Source organism: Phascolarctos cinereus, unplaced genomic scaffold, assembly GCF_003287225.1.
Source record: "Phascolarctos cinereus isolate Bilbo 61053 unplaced genomic scaffold, phaCin_HiC Scaffold_5;HRSCAF=322, whole genome shotgun sequence".
Taxonomy (NCBI): Eukaryota; Metazoa; Chordata; class Mammalia; order Diprotodontia; family Phascolarctidae; genus Phascolarctos; species Phascolarctos cinereus.
The window spans coordinates 32,392,238-32,419,728 of NW_027555958.1; the positions used below are offsets into that span (position 1 = coordinate 32,392,238).

The following is a 27,491-nucleotide window of genomic DNA, read 5'->3' on the forward strand; positions in this document are numbered from 1 at the left end:
CCTTTCCTGGGATGCACTTCCTTCCCCGCTTCACCTATTAGGATCCTTATCTTCCTTCAAGCTTACCTCAGGTACTCAGGTAACTCAGGCACCTTCTCCAAGTAAAAGCATCTCCCCGACCCTTCTGACCCAGCTAATGTTGGGCCACTGTCCTTCCTCAAGTTACTTTATATGAATTTATTGGTGGATGGGTTGTCTTCTTGTCCCCTCCCCCCAACAGCCTGTAAGCTCCCTGAGGACAGGAACTATTTCCTTTTTGTCTATGCCCAGTATCTAGCACACAGACAGCCTTACGCAGAGTAAGCACTTAATAAACATTGGTTGACCTGAATCAAATACAAGTAATCATACAAATCAATCCATAATTCAGTAAGTATTTATTAAGCACCTAATACGTGCTCATAATAAATTACTGTGATAAAGCCTGGGGTTACAAAGACAAACAAATGAAAGTCTTTGCCTTTGGGGAGCCTACATTCTTTTAGGGAAGAAAACATGCACATAAAAGTATATATGAAATAAACAAAGTTATTTTGGGGATGGGGAGGCACTATGAGCTGGGGGTGGCCAATAAGAAAACGCTTCCTGCAGAAGTTTTTTTTTTTTTTATAGAAAATGGAAATGTAGGGGCAGCTAATGGTGCAGTAGATAGAACTCCAGCCTTGGAATCAGGATCTGAGTTCAAATCCGGCCTCAGACATATGACACTTACTAGCTGTGTGACCCTGGGCAAGTCACTTAACCCCAATTGCCTCACTAACAACAACAACAACAAAAGAAACATGTCACAGCTGAGAAGACAGGGAAAGCAAAAGTGTCGTTGAGTGCACAGGATTTAAATTGAGTTGCCAAGACAGAAACTGACAAGAAGCTGGCATTTTAAACTAGTTAGAAGAAATGGCAGAAGATTTCAGAGCTGAAATGAACATAACAGACGCTGTCATTATGACCACCAGGAGATTCAAACACTCACGAACAGATCCTATCTCGGTGCGGAGCCCTTCAACCTGAGAGATGTTCTAGCTTCCCTGACAGCCAATATTAGCAGAACCGAGAAACACATGAATTTCAGCTCACGTGAAACTTTCATGAAGTAATTAACAATGGGACCAAAGACGGAACCAGAATCAAGTCATCGTTAGGTCTCAGGGATGAAGTCTTCTTTTTCAGTTCTCCATCACTTTTTGAAATGAACGTGCCCTATGGGTTGGATTTCGACTTCAATATCTCAGCTGATGTGTTGATTTCTTCAATGTGGGGATTCCCTCCCAGAGTATACACCACAACCCATTCATAGCTTCCCATCCTATGCAATGCAAAGGAAGAGACTCTGCAGCCATATAAGCCAACCTCTACCTAATTCAGAATACCCCCTGAAACATCCCCAGCTGTGGTCATCTAGCTCTTGTCTCTGTTCTCCTGTAAATCCTCCAGAAAGGATGTACTCAACATGCTAGGGGCCTTCCTCCTGAGCAAAGCTTCTTAGGTCTATGGATATGGATTTCAGGGAGTCCATGAACTTACATGGGGGGAAACTTCATCTTTATTTCAATATAATTGGCTTCTTTTGTAATTGTTTATATTTTATGCATTTTAAACATCATTCTGTAGCTAAATGATAGAGCACCAGCTCTGGAGTCAGGAGGACCTGAGTTCAAATCTGGATTCAGATACTTGACACTAGCTGCGTGACCTTGGGCAAGTCACATAACCGCATTGCCTAGCAAAAAAAGGAAAAAAAAAGAGCTAAAAACATTATTCTGAGAAGGGGTCCATAGATTTCTCTTGATTGCCAAAGGGGTCAATGACCAAAAAAGAGTTCGAATCCTTGTCCTAGATGTCTCAATATTACGTGGGTGTGCCTCCATCCATTAGTCCTTGTTTTCATTCCTCCTTTTCTGCATACCCATTTCAATAACCTCTTTTATGAAGCTTCTCCCACACAATCCTTTACAGGGACTACGCGGAAGCTTACTAACACCCAACACGTGTCTCCATAACCCTGGGGTTTTGGTCTTCTGGATGTATACCTCCACCAAGGAACAGCATACTGAGTTCATCCTTTTAAATTTGTTTTTAAGTCACTTTCATTTCTGAATATCTCCCTTTCCATCCTGGGTTGTTCACCTGAATACCTTCCAAGTTTTACCAAATGTTTCTGATGGTTGGAAACAGTCCTTCTCTACTCCTTTTCCCCCCTTCCCCACCTCCCCACTCCACCCTATCTCAGATACTCTCTACCACTGAGCTGTCTCTTGCAACAAAGATTAAAAGAGCATGAACTGCCTTCATAAAAAACAGAGTGATGACCATGCCTGATGGCATCTTACAGGAAAATAGTCTCAAAGCTGAGCCTACAGATAACATCATTAGTAATATACTACCATAAATGATTGAACAGAGAGTGAGATGGAAAGTGAATTCAGTTTTATCAATAATTTACTCTCAATGTTTTACCAGCATGTAGTTTCCTATTATCAAAAAATTGCAAGATTCCTCGTCATTTCCCTTGTGTGGGCCTCTGTTTCATTCTCTTTAGGATGGAGGGTTAAAGTTCTATTAAATTGTCTCTAAGGTTTCCCTTGACTCCAAAGTATAGATACTCAGGCCAAATAATCAACCACCTGGGAGGCAGTGTGTTACCATGGGAAGATGTGGGTTCAGGACCTGGGTTCAAAATGTAGATCTGCCACTTATTTAGCTGTGTGGAATTCCCTTCATCTCTTAGTCTGTTTCCTCCTCTATAAAATGAAGGGACTAGACCAGATCAATGATGTCAAACTCCAATCACAATGGGGGCCATTCAGCTACACATGAGGATCCCTACAGGCCACACACTGACTCAGAAAACCACATATCAATGTCATCTTTGTTTTGTTCTATTGTTACTGTGCTAAATATCCCCCAATTACGTTTTACTTCAGTTTGGCCACACGTGGTTGTGTTGGGGGCTACATGAAGCCCCATGAGCCCCACGTTTGACAGCTCTTGACTAAATAACACCTAAGGGTACTTCTAGCCCTAAATCTATGATAAACATACAGTAAAGTGGTTAATAAATTATTTTCTCATTCATTCAGCTTCAAAATTTCCAAATGTGAAAAGTGATTTCTCTCTTAATGGGAGTGGGAGCTCCAACATTCCTCTTGCAGAGTACACGGGTTAACTCCATGGCTAGGTATCTAAAAGGGTCAGAGGTCTTAAATTCAGAAGGCCAGAAGGCCTCTGCTGAGGTGGGCCCTCTTATAATATAAAATGAGGGCACAAAGACACTATTATCTTTCCTCTTCATTACAAACTGGCTAGCCTAGTAACAGGCTTGTCTCTACTTTGGGCTCCATAGGAGCACAAGACCATGAAGACGGTCTTGCTTGACTGGGAAAGCAGCTGTCATCAGATGGCAGGATGGAAGCTCAGGAGAAATGGAAGCTGAGGGAGCACCCGAGAATACTAAATGCTAAACAGGGTGAATGAAGTGGGAGGACAGTCACCCACCGAGGTAGTTTGCAGGCCGGTATTACATAAATGTCAACATGAACCTTAATGAAGTTTTCACAAATGACTTGGATGACTGGAGTCTAACCTGAGCCCCCAAATGCTCTGGCACTAAATTGGTATGATATGGTGCTGGTGACGTACACCCGAGATCTTAAGATCTGTGTGTCACCTATGGCAGCGAGGATCAGGGAAATTCTCCTGTCACATGATGTGCTCTTGTCTGCATCATTTCCCCTGAGGGGTGAAAACACCTTCTGATTTAGGTCAGTCGTATCCTGACAGCCTTATGTGACATTACAACCTGCTCTACAGTTTTGCTAAAATCTGCCCCAAGACTAAATCAGGTTTTTTTCTGACTGGGAGAGGACTAAGGTGGTTGGGTGTGGACGGCAGACCCTCCTAGCAACACTACTATCCTCAAATTGAAGCCTGAGGTGTCAAAAGTCTTTGTTAGCATTCATCCTGGCCTTTAAGAAACAAAATAACCTGCTTCAGCTTCACTGGAAACATTTTAAAATTGGATGAGTTATTCAAGGCCCTGTATTGTGAGAAGCCAATCGCAAAGTTTCACCTCCTTCAGACAGATACTATTCCATGTGTTATTTTCTTGGATTTGCCAATCAACAATTGTTTATTAAATGACTACAGTGTGCCAGATGCTGGAGAAGCTAAGACAAAAGTCCCTGCCCTAAAGGAGTTTACATTCAACTGGCGAGAAAGTTTGTACAAATACCAGGTATCCCAAAAGTCTTTTAACAGATTAAGAAACTTTAATTGCTTAAAACTCTATGAGACTTCTGGGATACATTGTATAAGTATGTGTGTATGTTTATAGGCATATGTCTGTGTGTGCGTGTGACACACACAAATCTACAAAATAAATACATGGTAATTTGGGATAGTACAGGGGAGTAGCAGCTGCGGAGGGCAATCAGGAGAGGCTTGCACATGGCAATATTCACAGGAACACTTTTGGGAGGAATGGGGCACCACACCGTAAAATCATTCAGGAAATCAAATTCCCATTTCTCTGGTGTTCATTTATACAAATCCTACCCATCTTTGAAGGCCCAGCTCGAGTCCCAAGTTCTTGGGGGTTCAGAAACACCAGGAAGTTTCCAAGGGAGAATGGAGTTGTCATAAAACTACAGAACTGTAGAACAGCTCTTCCTTTTAAAGATGATCCCAATGAAGGGCAGAAAAGGGAAATGAAGATCAAAGAATGAGTCAGTAGCAGAGAGAGACCTGGAATTCAAGGCTCCCAATTCCCAGACCACTGACCTTGATACCAGGCACTGTGTCAAAAGAATGTTTACAACAAAGCATATAAAACCATTGTCCAGGAATGATTTAAGTTCCTACCTGTAGGAGGGATGGTCTACCTTTCCTCCCAAGATTCCTTTCATTCACAGAATTTCATGATTACTTGTGATATCTACTGGATTATGGTAATTCAGTTAGAAAGGGTTAACTTTATATTGATACCTCTGTTACACAGCTATTTTAAGGAAATCTTGAGTATCATCATCATTAGTTTGATTAAACACTAATCTTTGACATGCAAAGACATTTCCTGCCCTCTAGAAGCTTCAAATTTGACAGAGATCACAAAGCAGCTAGAAATAGAGATGTTTAAAACAACTAGGCACTGAAGTCCAAATTCAAGATAGGATGAAAGAGGGAATCTTGGAAGCTGAAGGCCAGAAGGAACCACTACTTTTCTACAACTCATCCAGGAATGTTCCTTAAGGAAGTGACCAAAGTACAGGTGGATTCTGAAAAGGAAGTAGAATCTCAGCAAGATCTTTTTTTTTTCTTTTTACAAGGCAATGGGGTGAAGTGACTTGCCCAGGGTCACACAGCTAGTGTCAAGTGTCTGAAGCCACCTAGTTGCCCCATCTCAGTGAGATCTTGAGGACTTCTAGCACAGTCTTGGCAAGAGGAAGATGACCATATCCTTGCCAAATCCTAACATTCAAGTGCCCCAACATTCACGAGTTTTCGAATCGAGGGGAAGTTCTCTTACTTCTAGCACCAAAACATGAATGGAAGGTTAATGAAGAGTCTCTGACTACATGTGGCTATTTTTTTGGAGGCACAGTGGAAGAGTGGATAGGCTGGTCATGAGAATCAAGGAATGCCGGGCCAGAGGGGAGACCTGAATTTGAATTCTGATTCAGCCACCTAAAAGCTGTACAACCCTTGGCAAGTTGCTTAATCTGTCTGGGCCTCCCTTCCCTCATCTGTAGAAGGGGTTTATAAAAGCCTTGTGGGGCTCACCTGAGAGGGTCGCTGTGAGGTTGAAGTGAAGTAATGTTTGTAAACTTTCAGCTGTCACGTGACTATCAGTCAGTACTACTGGCAGCCATAATTCTGTCGGTAATCTTTCAGTCAGGGTTTTGGGACCTTCTAAGAAATGCTCATCATCAATTATGTAATGGCCACTCCCAAATTTCTTCACTGGCTGATGTTCCAGGACTCTACAAGTATAAGCTCAGTACAACCAGTTAGAATTCTAGTTTATTATTAAATTACATAACAAAGCCTTTTCTATACAGACAGAAAATGCACATTAGATGAGAATAAAAATTAATTACAAATACAATAAAATAGGTTCCAATAAGCTATTTTAAAAGAAAAAAATAGAAAGTGCAACTGTAAAAGAAGAGACAAGAGTTTTGAATTGGCATTTTTCATGAGGGAACATCTTTCATCCTGGTGATGTATGATGGTAACTGATTCTCTGTCTCGTTTAAGAGCTGAAAGAATGAAAGCAAATGCAAAGGCCCCAGTACCTGGGTGAGACAGATCTGAGGTACAGAGAAAGTCACCAAAGACCCCAAAATATGGCTCAGCTTTGTCTTAATTTCTCATTCCACAAACAGTCTTGGTCCGTGTCTGGCCCTTCCTTTAGTTTCACCTTCAAGAAAGATTTGAGTTTGGTGATGCACTTCACAGGATCGGCCTACGAACAAAGTCGTGCATCTTTCTAGTATGAGTTCAAAGAGGCAAAACATCCCCAGAGGACGGAACACAACTCCTGGAGTTCTCTGAGGAGCTCCCCACTCATCTGTTACACTTGCCACAGAAGTCAATGTTACGTTAGTCTAGCCAGAGTGACCCAAGTGTCAATGTCCGCAGGGAAGGGTTAAGTGAAAATTCTTGGAGGTCATCAATTATTTGGTGGACTGTAATTAACTTGTTAATGATCTAACTTGAGGCATAACAAATAAATAAGCCCAGTCTAAGCCTGACGTTCTACTCCTTTCCACTGCTTGTTGTAATAAAAAAAAAATCTAGCTAAAGAGAACTACAGAAGTTAATGGTTGGCATGTATGATTGAGGTCCTTCAATTTTTAATATGTTGCAAACTTTGAAAATATGAGATTAAGCCTTTTCCTTGTCATATCAGAAACAGGTACTCCATTCATACTGCCATAAGCACAATCTCTTAATAAGATGCATTTAGTAGTATCCAATACTAAAGAGAAAGTGGTGAATATATCCGATCTCACACACAAAGAAAGCAAGTGACCTCGCAGGGCATTTCTTGCCATGCTGTCTCCATTCTCAGGGTTTTTCCTCCATGAACACAGTTGCAAGTGCCATGAATCAACTTTCCTTGCTGGGAAGGTTTTTCTTACACCCAAACCTACAAATGACCAGGCAGAAAAGCCTTTTTCTGAGAATGAAAATACATGATGGTCAAGTAACGGAGTGGGCAGAGCACTGGCACGGGACGTAGTGACCCTGGGCAATCATTGCGCCTCTCTGACCCCCGGCATCTACTCTCTCTATAAAATGAAAGGGCCAGACAAAATCACCTCAGAGGTCTCTTTCTGCTCTAAATCTCCAAACTCTTATCCCATGAAAAGTAAAATAATGCATTTTATAGGGAGCACTTCACTTCATTCATATATGAATGGAAAATTACCAGGACAAAAGACCAAAAGCACCTAGAGCTGATGGCTTGAATTAGGAAAGAACAAAGTAGTTTTTAATTAAACATTTTACTAAGATATCAATAAACCCAAAGGAAAAAAATGTATCTTTTGGAATTTCCTGCACCTTCCACCATTTTTGTTGCCATGATTTCTCATCTTGACAGTGAATTAGAAAGTTCTGAGTGTCTGGCTGTTAATAAGACATAAAAAAGAAAAATTCATGGCACTGAATGTTTCTTCCCCAAAGCATCAAGCAGCTTTTTTTTTGGGGGGGGGCAGAGAAATAGGATTTCAGAATTGGTCCTTCTCTTCTCAACAAGAATACACTTTTTCCAGGCAAAAGACATGAATTTAAAGACAAGGGCACAGGCTGTGAAAATCAGAACTTCAAAGGACTAAGGTATTGTGGACCAAATGCCACATGGGGAGCAAGAACAGCACTCCTCCCTTTCTTGCTGTAATACCGGATGGCAGAAAGCATACTGGACTAGGAGGAGTCAGGGATCTGGGCTCTAGAGCTACTTCTGCCATTGACTAGTTGGGTGATCTCAGGCAAATAACTTAGCTTCTCTCGCTTAGACCGAGCACTTTCAAACCTTACATTCTATGAGATCGTAGGGGTTGGTAGCATTTTTTTGGAAGGATCTTTCTGGAGAATGTAGGAATACATTAAACAAAGCCATTACAGAATCCCTGATGATAACGAGTATGTCTTGGCCACTGGTATCCAGCGCTAGTGAGAAACACAACAGTAATAATGAATCATATGAGTTTTGGGGTGGCGGGGGTGGGGGATTGTCGGGGAAGGTCACAAAGTGAAATTCATTACCAATAACCACAAAAGAAACAAAGGATACCTGACAGAAATTCTATTCCTTCACATATGCATGACCCTGACTTAAAGGTTAACCAGCCAACAAAACTGATTATTTAGTTATAGTAAGCAAGATTATTTTTTTATAATAGCAATTTGATTCTCATACAATTAGATTTAATGAATGCACCAAATAATCAGACCAGTAAAAAGACTGGTTATATAATTAAATAAATAACTTTATTTTATGATAACTGCAGATTTTATAAATGCCAACTGTAGAGTAACCAAAAGTTCTATAAACTCTAGCTGGGACACAACCACCAACTGAGGCCCTTTGAAAAAAATCAAAGATAATAAGTGTCAGGGGAGCTCTGATCTCCCAAAAGAGAGAATTTAATTAATGAATTTACTTCCCTGATCCTTCAAGCTTCATGGAGGGAAAACTAATTTTCTTTCAAATCAAGGGCACCCCCAATCAATGAAGTGATCAACCCATACATAGAAAAATAAACCCAATAATTTAAAAATATTATCATCACATCCCCTTCTAATCCAGAAGGCAATAGAACCTTGACATCAAAAAGAAAAATCTCTGCAGTGTCTGTATCGTATCACACCAGTGTGTCATTCTAGACATAAGCCTCTATCCAGGTCACATGAACAATATAATCTACACACCACGAGGAGGTTCTGGCAGCGCATCCAAAACTCTTTTAGTCCTCCTGGTGGAGCCCAGAGCATGAATTAGAAACTCTAATGGTTTCAAGCAGCCTTTTTCTTTTTTCCCCAGGAAAGGAACAGAGATGTTGGGCAAATCTCCACACTGCATATGACCACAATCACTACCAAGATGGGGAATTAATTGCTAGGAGGACTGATCAAGCGACTGAACTTTAAGGAACTCTAATGGACAGTTTATAATTTTGTCAGTGATGGACAGAAGTCAGGAGCGGATGGAAAGAAGACTCTGCAATATGTATGCTGAACAGTAATAACATTCTGAAGGTTCAGAAACCTTGACCAGATGAGATCTTCTACATCAAGATAGACACAGGGTGACCTGATTCCCTCACATAGTAGGAACAAGAAGATGGGCTAGATAATGCAGCAGAGGATGGCATGGGGGCTCTCTGATTGTTTTTGTTTACACATGACATAGTTACTCAAGGTGCAGCATGTCTGACTGCAAAATGGACCATACCCTTCCTCAGGGACCAGCGTATGTCAGTTCTGACTCAGGAAGGCTTGGGGCATGTGACAGTTTGGGGGACTTTTGAAAGCTGGCTGAGGTAACCTAAGTTTCTCATTTCATGGCAGGGTTTAGATTTCATTCTACTTTCAAAGCAGACAACATTAATTCAGTAAAAAAAAAAAAACAACAAAACCATAGTCAAAACAATGAACAACCTTTTTAAAAAAAAACCACTGTCTTTTTTTCAGAGATTTTTAGATGACCACTAGCCCACCAAAGCATATATACCAAAAATGCTTCTATCACTGTAGTTTGCTCATGGTTAGAACAAATATTCCACTGCATTTCAATTAGGGCAACAGTCTCAGTATTCCTTATGCTAAAGTAAGGTTGTCTCCCAAAAGTCCCCCAAAGTAGACAGATGTTCAACAAAACAGTTGGGTTAGTTTCTGTGCAAACTGAGTTATCTTTGAATATTTAAAAAAAAAAAGACTGAACACACAGAGTAGAAGTCTACAGCACAGATGACACAGAATGACCTGTGACTGTTTACCACAAATTAAAAAAAGAAAGAAAGAAAAAAAAGCTGCATTCATTCCCAAACCACCCCGACGGCTTAAAGCTGCAATACACCGGTCACAGGCCAAAAGAGTCTGGAATCTGGACTTTAGGGGACACTGGCTTCCTGAAGACACTCAAGCTTCAGACGTACTTTTTTAGTGAACAATCACTAGTTTCCATCATGAAGCCACTTTTTTCCCTCAATATGCTTACTCACCTCATAGAGAGACACAAAGGATTGAAAACTTTTCTTGGTTTGGTTTGGTTTTGAAACAAAAAGGGTGAGATAAATTTTGGTGAAAAGAGGACACAAACATTGTAGCTTCAGCCCCAACCCAGACCAGCACCACAGCCTCTCACAGGCCCTAAATGACATGATGATGGTCAACAGCTCTCCAGGTCTGTCCATGTCTCCTTCCCACTGCTCTGTAACTGGAATCAACTCAAGGAAGTGGTGGTTGTCAAGAGTCTCTAGAGAATGTCCATCAGTGGAAAGCATATAGTAGCAAGAGGATGGTGCAGACGCCAACGACACCACCCAGGATGAGGGAGTCTCGACGTTTGCGCAGGTTGATCCGCTGGATTAAGCTATTCACTGCAGGAAAACGATCTGTAGGAAGGTACATGTTAAGGTCACATGACAAGGAAGGCACCTCTCTGGGAAAAGCCAAAGAGATCACACTGACAGGCACAGAAGATCAGTAGATGGTCAGAAACACAGGTAAAGAAAGAAAAACGTGGAGAGCAGAGATGGCTCCCACTCTGACAGACAAGCCCTGTGGAAATGTGCACTTTACACGACCTGGGCACAGCTTCTCCTCCTCCCGCTGACTGCTGGAGCTGGGAGAAAGATACTTCAGGACATGTCTTGCGCTGATAGCCTCAGGGCGGCCCAGCCCAGCTGGGCAGGAGAGCAGGAGGCAGCTGGGCATCTCCCTCTCTCGGATCATCTTCCACCACCCTTTCTGTTTTCTCTTCCTAGACTAAAAAACTATCTGACAGTAGAAGGAGAGGGTCTTATTTATTCTTGCATCTCCCCAAATGCTAACAGAGAGCAGGCATTTAATAAATGTAACTTAATAAATATAATATTTCTGAACAGACAAAACTTCAGAATACTGTTTTGCTCTTGGAAATAAAAGGAATAACATAACTCTGACTTTTAAACAATAAATTAAACATGATGTTAAATTTGAAGTGAGATGATGGGATCCACAGCTCTAGAAAATGGTGTGCTTTTTTCCTCAATGAAGTGCTAACGAGTCCCTTACTGGTCAGCAAGAGGCAGTGATCTTCTCTGAGTGCCTAACTTTCTAAGTAACTCAGGAGAGTAACTTAGACACTGGTGAGAGAAAGGCTTATTAATCTGCACTTATTTAATGCCTTACTTTTCAATCTCTGGATGTACTTCACTCTAATTAAGACTCGAGAAGTGAGGAATAAAAAAGTTAGAAGTCACAACCAACCAACAGTGGAATCAAAGACCAGAACCACTCACCAAGATGAACTTATACCACAGGCAGAAGCAGCCACAAACAACCCTATGTGCACAGCTGTCTTTCTCTTAATTCTCTGCCAGTGATTTGTTTTGTAAGGGACAAAGAAGCAAGCAGCATGCAATTTAGATAAGCATGTCAGATAAGAACATTTTTTTTTACTATTCTGAAGCTTTAAAAATGCAAAATAAATGTAAGCCAGTGAATAATTTTCAAATCTATACTGCTTTCTTTCCCCTAAGCCCATTTATCCTACAGCACAATGTTCAATCACTTGTGCAATTCATCTTTTGGAGATGAGACATTAGCATAATCTTTCACAAAATAAGGGTGCAGTTTATATTTATATAATGTGACTGTCGAATGTCTTCAAAGCCACTGATGAATGTGGCCATGCCAGAAAGTATAAACAAACACAGATGTCAAACTTTCCCAAAGGATACTGGCCAACGTGTTCATCCTGCTCTGTATAGACTTCAACATCCCTCTCTGGGACGTCATATTTTCTTTCGTTGCCATTGCAATGCTGAAAAGGGCGTGGGAGAGAGAAGAAAATTAAATCACTATTAAGGACATTCAATTCCATTAGCTGTAAAAGGAACACAAACTGATTATCACAGTATGTACTGCCTTGGAAAGTGATGGCTGAGAGGAAGGCAAAAACTGACTTCCCAAACTACCTTCTTGCTGTTTTTTTTCCCCCTCTGCTAATCCTTAATGATCATTCTGTTCTTACTGATCTCCTTTCATATCTTGCTATGTAAAAAGAATATCTAATGTGAAAAATGAAGTCACAAAAACAGATAAATCAGACACTGCAAAGCCTCAAAATGTTTTGGGAGAGGCCGCACGGCATGGTGTAGGAGTAGGAGAATAGAAAGACCTGGGTTCTAATCCCGATTCAGACATTTAAGAGCTGTGTGACCCTGAGCAGGTCACTTAATTACCACACTATACCTCTGTCTGTTCATCTGTAAAACGAGAGGGTCAGATCTCGTGGCCTACTAGGCTCCTTCCAGCTCCAGACTGATGATCCAGTGGCCCCCCCGTAACTCTCTAAGGTTCTAGGTCGCAAAGCAGTTGCCCAACTGCACTGGTGGAAGGCATTCCCTCAGAGGGAATTACCCATGCCAATAAAAATCACAGGTCTAGTCCAAAAAGAGCAGCATTTGGTTTTGCTTTTTCAAAATGCAGGAAGGATTTTTGGGAAGTAGAGAATTATGTGCCTTATAGACAAAGCCTAAAAATGAATTTATTATTCATGATATTCTAATCTACACCTTATGTATGGATCATACTCTAAATTTTAAAGTGGGTTGTTTGGAAATGTAGATTATATTTAGGTTAATAAATAATGGTTAGCAGGGCAACTAGGTGGTGCCGTGAATAGAACATCAGCCCTGTAGTCAGGAGGACCTGAGTTCAAATGCCGCTTCAGACACAACACTTACTAGTTGTGCGACCCTGGGCAAGTCACTTAACCCCAACTGCCTCGCCTAAACAAACAAACAAATAAAGGTTAGATTCCCAGGGTAGTTCACAAATGACCATTTAACCCATACTGTGGCTTGCATGTTCAAGCCCTCGATCTCTTGGCCTTGGGACCAGAGACGAAGCAAAGGTGCTTGGGTCTGGCAGCTCTCAAAGGGATCCTGGGAAGAAGTAGTAGGGATAGTGAGGGTGTAGGGGGAAAAAAGAGCCAAGCAGGGCAGTGGCTGGGCAAAGGGCCATTCATCTAAACATCTCATTTCTTAGCCTAACATTTGTATTTCACAAAGTGCCTAGATAAGAAGGTGGGGCTCCTTTCTTACTGAGCAGCCCAACATGAGGAACACCACTGAAAATCAATGTGCCGGGACAAAGTTAGACCTGCTAAGTGAAATGAAGGCAAACCATGATCCCTGACATTGCATCGGGGCACATCTTTCTCTGATACACAAGTCACTGTTGCCTTCCTCCTAGGAGGCGGCTGGGGATGGGGTGCTGGGAGAGCTCCCCTTGCAACATCCAAAGCTTTCTTCTTTTCACAGGTTTTCTGCCACCATTAAGAACTGTCTCCACAAACCATCTCACCATACATACCCCACCTCCTCAGCGAGCACCTACATCTTTGGGCAGCCACAGTAATGAGCCGTGCCTGCATCACAGAAGGTCACCACTGGCTCATTAGCAGTATGCTCTCTTAGGTACTTCTAGTCCAGTTTGGGCCCTTCTGTACTTGTCTTACTCTCCTTAAGTTCCTTCGGCCGGGAACCAGGTTCTATTTATCTCAGTATTTTCTCAGCACACGGTGTGGTGCCTTTCACATAGTACATGCCTAACAAACACTGATCTTAAATGTTTATGGGCTCAAATGTGAAACAGAAACATAGTAGATGTCTACAGACACATCTGAGCGGAGACTAATGTAGGAGGGCAAACGGAAGGTGGGCAGGGTGTAATGTCACTTGTGTAAATGAGGTTGTCAGAGCTTTGTGGATACGTGTGTGCCCTACGTCAGATTCTGAAGTGATTCCATGGAAACATGATGGATACGGGGCCAGTTAGCTCCACAGGAACAATGTCATAAATGTTATAATGAGGATAACTGGGTAAATGGCATTATAGTAATATTTCACAAATTTGCTATAACTTATTAATAATTATTTGTGAAAAGATCTTAGCTGGACCAGTGGAAGAAAATCAAATGCAGAGATGCACATATCTGTCAGTATGACTGTGTGGCCATGAAAGATGCCACTCAACAGACTGACACCGGCTACAGAAGTGATTGTTGTTTGTGTGTGGAGGTCAAAGAAGAATTCCAAGAAGGGGTATGAAAAGATAACACAATATAGCCGGCCAATAATATGAAGTGAGGTGAGCTGCTCAAGAAAAACTACATGTATAAGAAATGATGAACAGGCTGACTTCAGAAAAACCTGGAAGGACTTATATGGTCTGATACTGAGTGAAGTGAGCAGAACCAAGAGGACTTTGTACACAATAACGGCCACGTTATACGATGACTAATATTGTTAAACTGAACCCTTCTCAGCATTACAAGGATCTAAGACATCTACAGAGGCCTCGGGATGGAAAATGCTGTCCACATCCAAAGAAAGAGCTATGGAAATCGAATCGCTATCACTTATTTTTACCTTCTGTTGAGTTTTGTTTCATCTTTCTGATGGTTCCTCCTATTGGTTTTAATTTTTACTTACAACTTCACTAATGTGAAAATATGTTTAATGGGTATGTAAATGTAAAGCCTATATCAGATTGTGTGCTGTCTTGGGGAGGCTGGTGGGGAGGAAGGGAGAGAAAAATTTTCAACTCAAAAGAATATGGAAATGATTGTTGATAAATCAAAATAAATTAATTTTAAAAAATTAATGTAGGCTTTAGAGTCCTTTGAAAGGTGGTTTTTCAAATCTGGCCTCAGACACTTGACACTGACTAGCTGTGTAACCCTGGGCAAGTCACTTAACCCTGACTGCCTCATCAAAGAGCAAAAAAACAAACCAAACAAAAAAAAGAAAGGTGGTTTTATGGTTCGGTTTTGTGCATAAATTTACTTAAGGCAAGCAGCACTGTCAGTTAAAACAAATGCTTGTAAGTATGAATCAATGTGGCATTGTGGACTGAGTTCTGGACTTACCGAGTGGGATTCAAATCTTGCCTCTGACACTTCTTATAGTATATGACCTTGGGCAAGTCACCTAAACTCTCTCTGTCTCAGTTTCCTCAGCTACAAAATACTGACAATAATCCCTGCCTTATAGGGTTGTTGTGAGGCTCCAATAATATATGTAAAATACTTTTCAAACTTTAAAGCACAACATAAATATGTATTATTAAAATAATATATCCAATATAAAATAACAAGGAGAAAATATCAAATTCACTGAAATTGTTATATATTATAAAGTAAACACGCTGAAGTAATTTTACCTCATATCAAACTTATTAAAATTTCCTTTTTAGAAAAATTCAGGTGTTTTTTTTTTAATGGAGGGAGGAAGGGAAGCTAGTCATCTTACTGCCAAGGAAAGGGAGTCACTGAGGCATCTCGTACATGCCCAGCAGAGAACAAAAGGAACACTCCGAAGGAAACAGACGAGTGGGACAACCGAGGTAGCAGCACGCTGAGTTTATGACATACTTTGAAACAGCAAACTCTGTAGTAAGGATCTGTGGTCTCACACGGGTCTCTGGATGTAACAACGTTTGTGGGGATTTGTTAAATTCAGAATAAAAACATCTAAACCCTCGCTTACAAGACAAAGTAAATGTTAACATGGTCTAAGAGCTCTGGGCTTGGCCTCAGAAAATCCGAGTTCAAGTCTAAACTTTAGCAGTTACCAGGCCAAGTCACTGAAAACAGTCATAATACTTCTCCTATGGAAATACATAACCTGAGCACAATGATCCTAAGTAATGACCAAGCAACAGATGAGAAAGCCAGTGTGGAGAGTACTGTTCACCAGCTGCTTAAAGGGCCGGGACGCTGAACCGTTTAATGCAGGGAGTTCTCCAGTCCTCCACACTCGAAGATGCCTCTGGGGATATGCAGGCTGGTGGCAGGGCTAACCATGCTCAGGCAGCCATGGGCACGGCCTCACCTAGGAATGCTTGGAAAGCTCTTCCCTTCCCTGCCCCAGGTGATAAGGGGCCAGGACCAACTGCAGAGTTCTACAAGCACCGAATTTCCACATATGGTCCGGTGGGTGCCGTGTTTAGGATTGCCTTTCTTTTTCCCCCTTCCTCCTCAGCTGGCCCCTTCTCCCCCGACTCCTCAAGGACTACAGTCCTGCCTCCACTGCCTTGGGGCCTAACCAGGACCAGATCTGAGGCAGCAGTGCTGTTGATGGGAAAAGAGGAGGGACAAGAGAAGAGGGGGAAGTGCCCTCAGCAGTGCACACTACTGACTAATGACTTTGCATTCAATGTATGAACCACTCACTGCCAATGGCCCAGGTCCAGCAGTGGTCTTAGAAACACAGGGCACAGAAGATGTAGAACCGGAAGGGAGGTGAGAAGCCATCTGCACTAATCACCTTATTTTATAGATGAGGAAACTGAGGCGCCAAAAGGTGAAGAGCTTTCCCAAGATCACTGAGACAGGGAGCCTGAGGCATGGGATTTAGACTCAGGCCCAGCTCTTTTAAGGAGTGATCCTTGTGACCCTGAGGAGTGGAAAAACAAGACAGCATGCCAACAACCCATGGAGGGCCAAGGAAGGAAAGAAGGGGGGCCTGGAGAGTTTATGCAGATGTGTTTTTCTCTGTAATTCCTCATCCGTGACTCCCTGAAGGGGAGACCAGGGGGCTGCCCCCAGTCTTCCTGGCATCCCAAACTAGAACTCCAAAACCACTCTCCCTATGAAACACTGTTACACCTGGTGGTGCAGTTAAGTATCATTAGCACAAGACTGTCACTTAACCTCGTTGGCCTCAGTTTCCTCATCTGTAAAACGAACTGAAGAAGGAAATGGCAAATCACTCCTGTATCTTTGCCAAGAAAACCCCAAATGGAGTCACACAGAGCTGGACACAAACGAAAAACAACTAAACAACAAAAACTCTCTATAAATACACTAGTTTAGATGAGAAATTTTCTTTATTAGTAGAGACAGAAGCAAAAAAAAAAAAGATATGAGAAAGAGTTATAAATGCATAGCTTCCCTGAGTTAAAGTCCAATAGGATATGGACACATTTCTGTCCAATTAGGTATGTCCATGCCACAATCTGACACAATTAAAAATGTGCCTTTAAGCTGAATACTTCTTATGACGTCTTTCAAATAGGTAACATGATCATAAAACAATACCTGGCTGACAAATTTAAGGTCAAACCTGAAATCAAATTTCCTTTCAGAAGTTCCTATCTATAAAACAGGGATATTGCCACCTGCACACCTTCAATCTTTCCCAAGTGGACATAGTAAAGATTCTTTTAAAAAATTCCCACAAAGCCTTCTGCATTGCTCAGAGAACAGATACCCTCATCTTACATTATGTCATCCAGCTGAATACTCATGGTTTCCAGTAGTTTATAAAGAACATTCCAGTGCCTTTCTCCTTCTCACTCCATCACCTGAAGTCAAGCTGAGTCAAATCTACATTGCTATTGTTGTTTCAAAGGTCAGAGAAGCAGACAAAATATAAACTCCAAATAGTGCAAATCACTGATGTGCTTATGAGAACTCCTTATACTTGCAACCTTGTCATTAGTTTTTACTTTTCAATTTGAGCTAAATAATCAAGTTATCATTTATGTATGCCTTTATCCTGGGAGGATTCTGTAGTGAGAGCTGAGAATCAAGTCCAATGTTTAGTGACAGCAGCTCTTTCTAACCCATTGATAACTGGAATTCAGCTTTAGTTCAACATGTGCTTTTCAAGTAAACAGAGGTAACGATTAGGATAAAGAAACACCCAAAAGAAAAACAGCTTACTCTATGTTTTAGGAATCGTAACATGAGATTGTTGGTTAAATTCTACATATTAGATAGATACACACACTCCTATCTAGGTTCACATTGCAATTACCTTGCTGATAGGAGAAATATTTTTAAAACTGTGCTAAATAAATTTGTTTTTTAATTAGAAAAAAAATTAGAAAATTAGAAAAAAATAACATCAAGGGTTCCCATATTTTCATAGGATCCTAAGAGTTGGAAGGCCTTAGAGGCCACCTAAACTGTCCCAAGTCCTTTTACAGATGAGGAATCTGAGGCCCTGAAAGATGAAATAATTTGCCTAACATCCTCGAGGTGGTGTGAGGTCAGTCCTTCTGACTCCCAATCCAGTATTCTTTCCACTTAGAGCTCAATCCACGCATCAACAAGTATTTATTAAGATGGGTGGCACACTAGCAATTCCAAATCTTAAACTGTATTATAAAGCAGCAATCATCAAAACTGCTTGGTACTGGCTAAGAAACAGGGAGGTGGATCCGTGGAATAGGTTAAATATGCAAGACACAGTAGTCAATGACTATAGTAATCTATTATTTGATGAACCCAAAGACCCCAGCTTCTGGAATAAGAACCCACTCTTTGGAAAAAAAACTGCTGGGAAAACTGGAAAAGAGTATGGCAGAAACTAGGCATAGACCCAAATCTCACACCATATACCAAAATAAAGTCAAAATGGGTTGACTTAGATACAAAGGCTGATACTATAAGTAAACTGGGAGAAGAAGGAATAGTTTATCTATCAGATCTATGGAGAACAGAAGAATTCATGACCAAACAGGAGATAGACAGAGAACATTATGAAAAGCAAAATGGATCATTTTGATTACATTAAATTGAAAAGTTTTTGCACAAACAAAGCCAATGCAACTCAGATTAGAAGGAAGGTAGAAAATTGGGAAAGAATTTTTACAACCAGTCTCTCTGATAAAGGCCTCATTTCTAAAATATAGAGAGAATTAACACAAATTTATAAGAACACAAGCCATTCCCCAATTGATAAATGGTCAAAGGATATGAACAGACAGTTCTCAGATGAAGAAATTAAAGCCATCTACAGTCATATGAAAAAATGCTCTAAATCGTTATTGATTAGAAAAATGCAAATCAAAACAACTCTGAGGTACCACATCACACCTATCAGATTGGCCAACATGACAAAACAGGAAAATGATAAATGTTGGAGAAGATGTGGGAAAATTGGAACACTAATACATTGTTGGTGGAGTTGTGAAATGATTCAACCATTTTGGAGAACAATTTGGAACTCTGCCCAAAGGGCTACAAAAATGTGCATACCCTTTGATCCAGCAATAGCGCTTCTAGGGCTATATCCCAAAGAGATCAAACAAATGGGAAAAGGACCCACATGTACGAAAATATTCACAGCAGCTCTTTTTGTGGTGGCAAAGAATTGGAAATTGAGAGGATGCCCATTAACTGGGGAATGGCTGAGCAAGTTGTGGTATATGAATGTAATGGAATACTGTTGTGCTATAAGAAATGATGAACAGGCTGACTTCAGAAAAACCTGGAAAGACTTGGATGGTGTGATGCTGAGTGAAGTGAGCAGAACCAAGAGGACTTTGTACACAATAATAGCCATGTTACGCGATGACTAAGATTGTTAAAATGAACCCATCTCAGCATTATGAGGATCTAAGACATCTCCAGAGGCCTCAGGATGGAAAATGCTGTCCACATCCAAAGAAAGAGCTATGGAAGTTGAATTGCTATCACTTATTTTTACCTTCTGTTGAGTTTTGTTTCATCTTTCTGATGGTTCCTCCTATTGGTTTTAATTTTTACTTACAACTTCACTAATGTGAAAATATGTTTAATGGGTATGTAAACGTAAAACCTATATCAGATTATGCGCCGTGTTGGGGAGGGTGGTGGGGAAGAAGGGGGAGAAAAATTTTCAACTCAGAAGCATATGGAAGTGATTGTTGATAAATCAAAATAAATTAATAAAATTTAAAAAAAACAGAATGGAATAAAAAAAGTTTATTCACATTTCATTTGAATCTGCATATTAATACTGTAAAAAAATCTTCCTACCTTATTGTTTCTTCAATCAGTCGATCTGAGCTGCAAATAAAAGGAAAGTTGGATTTAGTTTTATTTATTAAAATATTTAAAAACAGAAATTCTACTGTTCTGTACAAATGAATTGAACATTTTTATTACATTTGAAAAACAGCAATTTCTTTTTGCTGAGCAAGACCTTCAGGAAAGCATTTAGAAAAGATTTTGGAACCTGCAACCAGTTTACTTTGGTCATACACATGGGCTGCTTCCCTCAGCACCTCTGGCCTTCTGGTCCTGGAATATCCAATCATCCCTAAGATATTCTCATCTTGGAATATCTCTCCACCAAGAGAACCTCTTCTCCCATTGGTGACTTCCTTCTAGGGCCTCCATTTTGTGGAGAGGCCTTGGCTGGCCAGGCTTAATTTTGTGTGTGTGTGTGTGTGTGTGTGTGTGTGTGTGTGTGTGTGATGTCCGACTCTTCATGACTCCTTTCGGAGCTTTCCTGCCAAAGATATTGCAGTGCTTTTGTGGAAAATGTGGTTGGGGATGTTGCTTCTACATATCACTCAATCAGGGGGTGGACGCCCATGTTACAACATTGGAGTCAGCTTAAACTGGGAGGGAATGTGAGAGGTGGCTAGTTTTCACTTCCAGAAAGATGCAGTCTAGGGGCTGGATGGAAGTTGAATGAAGGAAGCCATCAAGTGGAGTTGGTGGGTGAATGGACTGAGCAGCAAAAACTATTCTGAGGTTAGATATAGATTAACACATCCATATCCCAAGCAGAAGGGATGTGGGCATACACAAATAAGAGAAAAATTAAATAAGGGCCAGGGTCAAAGAATTGTGAGGATTGAGAGATGTAATTAGGGGTGGAGACTCGCGTGGGGAAATTAGGCACTTTTGATATGTTGTAACCTCTATAGTACCCAGCCAACGGGGAAACAGGAGAATGAAATTCGAATCAGGAACAGGGAATAAAAAGGTGTGTATCTGGCAAACACAGGTGCCCTCACATGCGTGCTCTCACACTTGTGGGATGCCTGGCCTTCCCAGGTTGTTAGTAAAGCTTCTTCCTGGTTCAACAATGGCTTTGTGGAATTCATGGTGGAGATAGCAGATAGCCATTTCCTTCTCCAGTTCATTTTGCAGATGAGGAACTGAGGCAAACTCAGTAAAGTGACTTGCCTAGGGTCACACTGCTATTAAGTGGATGAAACTGGATTTGTACTCAGAAAGATAAGTCTTTCTGACTCCAGGGCTGGCACTCTATCTGTTATGCCATCTGGCTGCCCCCAATACTTTTCCCACCCCCACTCCCAACCTTGTGTATTGTCTTCCCCCATTAGAATGGGAGCTCCTTGAGGGCAGGGCCTATCTTTTCTTTAGGGTTAGCTGTATCCCCAGAATTTAGCACAGTGGCATACTAAAGGCTTAAGGCTTGTTTCCTCCCTTCTTATCTTATCTGTGAATTTTGGATTCAGTCAAAGGGCTGCACTTGAGGATCTAGAGGGCTACCTGCAGCCTCAAGGCTGCAGGTTCCCCACCCCAGATCCAGGGGATTACTACTGCACATAAACCATTTAAAAGAAATATTTTCAAGTTTGTTTTGATAATTGTAAGGAACTATTTGAGCACTGTATAAGAAAGATAACTGTAAGACCACACAGAGAGTGTCAGGGTAGGGAAAAGGAAACAAGAAGGCAGGTCAAAATAATTCGAATAACACTCTCTGTGTATTCTTGGGCAGGTCTCCATTTATGCACCTTAGTGACCTAATCTCTGAAATGGAGATTTTATAGGATTTCAGAATCATAGATTTAGGGCTGGGAAAGACCTCAAAGATCATTTAGTCCAATCCCTTCATTTTACAGATGAGGAAAATGAAACCCATGGTGCTCGGAGTCAAAGCCAACGACAAAAGCAAGAGCTGCCACTGCTGTTGCTGGCAAGTACAGAGAGCTTACTAGGGGCTCAGTACTTTACCAGTATGCTCTCATTTGAGCCTCACAACAACCCTGGAAGGCAGGTGGTGTTATTATTCCCATTTTACAGATAAGGAAGCTGTGGTAAAAAAAAAAAAAGAGGTTAAGTAACTTGTTCAGAGACACACAGCAGTCAGTGTCAGAGGCACATTTGAACTCAGGCCTCCCTAATTTCAGGCTCTGCATAGTATCCACCATGGCACGCGGGCTACACGACATCCTGAAATCAGTCCTTAAACGCATATTCAAGTCTTTCTTCAATCCTACCCACTGTCCCAGGCTATGCTGCTGTCTCTCCCTCATCCTCCATAGGAGCAATATTGCATTCTATTTTATTTAAATGGCCACCTGTCCCAGAGGGAAGCCACTACTAGGTTTCCTTCTCACATTTACGGTGTTTACTAGGTTCTTCATGTTTATCAGTATATTTGATACTGTAACTTCTGCCAAACCCTAAATACATGTCATTTCTGTAATCTAAATTTTGGAAAAAATGAGGTTTGTCAGGGGATGCTTAAATAAGAGCTAACATTTACACAGCACTTGAAGATTTGCAAAGTACTTTACAAACTCTGTTATATCATTAGATGCCATTAATACTTGAACATTCTTAATGTTATATCTACATTAGTTAAACTATCTTATTTTTTTCCCTGAGGTGAAACTCAAGACAAAATTTTGCTTACCATGGGGCTGTATAAGTGTACTTTTCTTCCCTGTCTTCAAAGACCACTTTATGCAATATCTCTCAAGCACAAAGCACTGTTAGGCTTATATTTCTGCTGCAATTGGGCAAATTTATCTGGCACTGGGTTAGGAAAAAAAAGCTACAAAATGTAGATAATCATAATTTATATTTGTTGTTTTTAAGCAGAATGGTTTGAAATGACTGTTCTGAAAAGGGGCTAATTCACAGCAAAGAATCACCATATAAAGTACTAAGAAAGCACTTTATAAATAGTTTGTTTCAAGCCTTTAATCACAGAACTTCAGCCTTCTGTTTGGGATAACTTTGCTCTATTTGACAAACTATAAATGCTAGAACTTCTAATTATCTTTGAGCTTTCATATCACCCCCACCATACCCCATTATGTGCACCTTTAATGAGTAAAAACCAGAAAACGTTATTAAAAAAAATTAAAACAGCTACTTGAATTACTTGCATGTTACAGGAAAAAATACTTGGAAGACCTGAGCTCCTTGTTTTTGTTGAACGCAACAATGTAAATGTCTAATTTGGAGAAGCAGGGAGGGAGAGGACAAATTCGAGATTTTCGCAGATCATCTCAAGAACAATTAAGGATGAAACTGGGAGGAAAAAATGGAAAAGATCAACAGCGAACTTTAAGATACTGGTCTCTCCTATCAGTAACAGTTATTTGATTAAAGGTTTGAGCTTATGAAATAAACTCATCAAACGGATTCTGAGTATTTTATAATGATTCTTCACAATGATTTAACCACCTTTTCAGAACAATCCTTTCAAATCATCATCACAATCTCCCTTATACTATAGGAAGAAGTACAAGAAGCACTAAAGAAAACAAGTGCAGGACGGAGCCACGTGTAAAGGAGGAGGCATGGAATGGAGCCAACACAATTCTGAAATCGTTATGGGAAATTTTCAAAAGAGCTGAGAGAAGGCTGACTTGCATATGCTTGGAAAAAAATAATGGATATTCCTTCGAGGTAGCACAAAATGGCACACAGAGCACTAGATCTGAGTCAAGAAATCTGGGTTCAAATCCTACCTCCTACACTGGCTTAGCTCTCTGACCATGGATAAGTGCCCTTCTCTTGGACTCAGTTTCCTCATCTTCAAAATAGGAGCAATTGATGCCCAGAGTCCTTACTCTAGTTACTAAAAAGGGGGCAAGGACCCCACTGTACTCATTCTTTGGTGATTGAGCCTGGCTTCATCAAGTAAGGTCACGCCCAATTAACCTCATTTCCCCTTCTGACAGAATTACTGCTAGTAACACAGGGATACACTTCAGATATTATACACCATGATTTTAATCAAGTTTCTCATATTATTCTTGTTGAGAAGATGGAGAGATAGAGGAAGATGACAGTACACTGAGATGGGTCCTGAGATGGCCAGAATCAGGGCAGTCTCAGAGGTGGTGACAGAGGGGGGAGGGAGAGGGGGAAGGGACAATATAGCTGCTTCCAAATATCTGAAGGACAGTCATGTGGAAGCAGGATTAGGCTTGTTCTGTTTGGCTGCAGAGGGAAGAACGAGGAAAAAAACGGGCAGAGAAGGGGCCAGATGAGAGACATGTTTTAGAGGTAGAAATGATTCAATTTGCCAACAGATTATCTATTTGGCTAAGTCTAAGGGGAAAGGATAATGTAATGAGGTCTATGATTCAAATCAAATAGCTGCTCACCTAGGGGGAGAAGAATGGAGTTCTTACCTGTGTCTAGCAAGCCCTAGGCACCTGCCTATAGCCAACAGCTGACTTGGTTGGGAAAAAGGGCTGAGGAAAGAAAAGGACTTCCACAATGGCACCTGAAATACTGTGTGCACCAAGACAGTAGTTAGGTTAAAATTGCCCTGAGAAGGCCAGTCCCAGATCAGAAGGGGGGAATTTGGGAGCTTCCCCAAGGATAGGTAGGAGTACTGGGTGATAAAAGTAGGCGTGGCTGTGTTGTAGGCGTGGCTGTGTTACAGACGAGGTCCCCAACTGGCTATTTTGCAGGGAGGGTGAGATATAACCCAAATTCCCACTGTGATCACATACCCTTTGGGGTAAGATATTATAGCCCAGGGGGAGGGGGGGAGAGAGAGAGAGAGAGAGAGAGAGAGTGTGTGCTCGCATACAAGGAGGAGAAGGGGATGGATGCAAGTTGTTCTGAAAGGGACTCAACATATTTTAGTCACAGATACCTTTGGAAGTCTAGTGAAGCCTGTGACCCCTTCCCAGAATAATATTTTAAATACAAAAATAGACATAGGAGTACAAAGGAAATCAATTATACTGAAACACAATTATAAAAAAATTACTGTTGGGGCAGCTAGGTGGCGCAGTGGATAGAGCACCAGCCCTGGAGTCAGGAGGACCTGAGTTCAAATCTGGCCTCAGACCAAACACTTGATACTTGCTAGCTGTGTGACCCTGGGCAAGTCACTTAACTTCAATTGCCTAAAAAGAAAAAACAAACAAAAAACAACAACAACAACAAATTATTGTTCCAAGGTTAAGAACTCCTGAAATAAAAGATCAGGAAGAGCTTCGCATAGAAGAGAACACATGAGCTAAACCAAGAAGAAAGTTAAAGATTCTGGGAGGTACCAGTGAAATGGGAGTGGGGAGTAAACACTGCCTCCAAAAGAGGCAATGAACTGGGCTGAGAACCGAAAAAGAAAGAGAGCAAACCCCACTGCATCTGGAAGTAAGTGCAGCACTCTTCGTGACCCCTCATTTCTCCCCGAACCAAAGGCTCATCTTTTTGACATGAATTCTCCTGGTGCTGCTGCTATGACTCTGAAGCAAGAAGGACGACAGCCTGGGAAGAGGTTATGGCAGAATCACAATACACACGACGAGTACAATAATGTACATAGAAAAGATCGACTCTATCCATCAAAAGGAACGTTGAGAAATTAGAATGACCAAGCTTTGTCCGAAAGACACATGAGAATGGATGCCCCACTCTTTTTTTGAGGAAGTGTGTATGGAAAACTGCATATACCAGACTTGGTGGTGAAATACTTAAGCTTTGCCTGACTGTTTTTTCTTTTTTCATTAAAAGGGATGGGTTTTTGAAAGAGAGGAAAAATATATTTAGAAATGAAGGTGACATAAAAACAAAAAATATCAACAAAGTTAAGGAAGAGAGGTCAAGATGCAACCAAAAAGTGTAATTGTTTGTCCTTTGCTTTTGAAGAAGACTAACGCCGTAAGTGAGGCAGAGCTGCAGAAAGTCCTCAGCATCACTCTCTCTTCCTGAATCACTGAAGTCCAATGGCAGGACAGAAGTCAGGATGACTGGTGATGGCCTGGGATGCTGTGGATGGCCTTGGCATCTCTGATGCCTGACTAGGCTCTAAGTCCCCAGCTTGCTTCAGCTGCCTTCCTGGTTGCTGAAACAAACTATTCTTGTCCACCCGTTCCACAGGGGCGGAAGGAGTCTTCACATGCTTGGGATAGACATCCCCTAACTCACCAACAGATCTGAAGCCTGCTGTTTACCCTCAACCTGGTTTAGCCCATCTGCAGAGATAATTTACTGAGGTGTGGCCACTGAACATGCTAGAGCCTCTTGGAGCCACAGGTGAGAGTTATGTGAAGGTAGCCAGCAAACGTTATCTCCACAAGCCCTCACCACCAGACATGCCAGTCCTCTTGGAACACCATGGATGGTAAGCATAAACAGGCTGTAGCATATTACCAACTGGCTGAATAAAGATGACACAATATGGGACGAGTCATTGCTGAAGGGGTTATGGAATGACAGACACACACTGGTGGAGATGTAAAATGGTCTAACCATTCAGGAAAGCAATTGGGAATAATGCAAAGAAAGTTCTTAAAATGCCCATATCCTTGAACCAAGATATTGTACTGTTAGGCATATACCCCGAGGAGTTAATGATAACAACCACCACCAAAATACTGATGTAGAGAAGCACGGGAAGGCCTTTGCAGAAGGTAGGGAACACGGATGTGGAACACTGCGCATGTCTGATTTTTTTCTGTTGTGTCTGTTAGCTTTGCTGAATTGCTTCCCCCTCCTCTTTATTCTTTGTTATAAGTAACTCTATTTTTTGGCAATTGGGGTTAAGTGACTTGCCTAGAGTCACACAGCTACTGTTACGTGTCTGAGGCAGGATTTGAACTTAGGTCCTACTGACTCCAGGGCCGGTGCTCTATCCACTGCACCACCTAGCTGCCCATTCTTTGTTATAAGTGATAGCTCTCCGGACAGGAAAGACGAAGGGATCGACTGGGAAATGAAGTTAATGGAAAAAAGAAAAAAAAAGAACAATAAAATTTTATTTTTTTTAAAGAAAGAAATGGATAGCCTAAAAGATGGCTAGAATAATAGATGACCTTAACTGGCACTGTGTTTCCCAATGGTATCCACAACAAATCATGAAATCAAAAAGAAGGTTCCTAGCATATTGAGTGAATACCCTATGGATGATTTATAACATTTAGAACACAGAGTTCCTAGCATATTGAGTGAATACCCTATGGATGATTTATAACATTTAGAACACAGACAAGAGTAGCACAGAATGAGAAAATGTGGATAAGCTGCAATCTGAACTATTGGAGAGAGTACCCACATCAATATAATAACAGATCCTTAGAAGTATTTTAGGAGAAAGCTGCTGTCCTACAGCATAGGAAAAAAATTACCCAATTATCTGTAATTAATATTTTGAAAAGAAGGTAATTTACCCCTTAATAATTTCAGTTCTATGTGCTTGCAGAAAAATTTGTATCAGTTAGCTTTGTGAAATAAAATAAGCAAAATTCTAATTCTGTTT

At 41.1% G+C, this 27,491-nt stretch overlaps 1 protein-coding gene across 3 annotated transcripts in view; it reads right to left on the bottom strand.

Annotated features, from left to right (window-relative positions):
• Positions 1–6,000: 6,000 nt before the first annotated feature.
• GOSR1 (golgi SNAP receptor complex member 1) overlaps positions 6,001–27,491 on the bottom strand; it is a 77,115-nt gene continuing 55,624 nt past the window's right edge. For all 3 annotated transcript variants that reach the window (XM_020963246.2, XM_020963245.2, XM_020963247.2), the window contains 3 exons: positions 20,030–20,059; positions 11,952–12,034; positions 6,001–10,622 (listed from right to left, as the gene is read on the bottom strand). In XM_020963246.2, the coding sequence (XP_020818905.1) occupies positions 10,498–10,622; positions 11,952–12,034; positions 20,030–20,059 (238 nt within the window). In that variant the 3' untranslated portion in view covers positions 6,001–10,497. The remainder of the gene's footprint in view (positions 10,623–11,951; positions 12,035–20,029; positions 20,060–27,491) is intronic.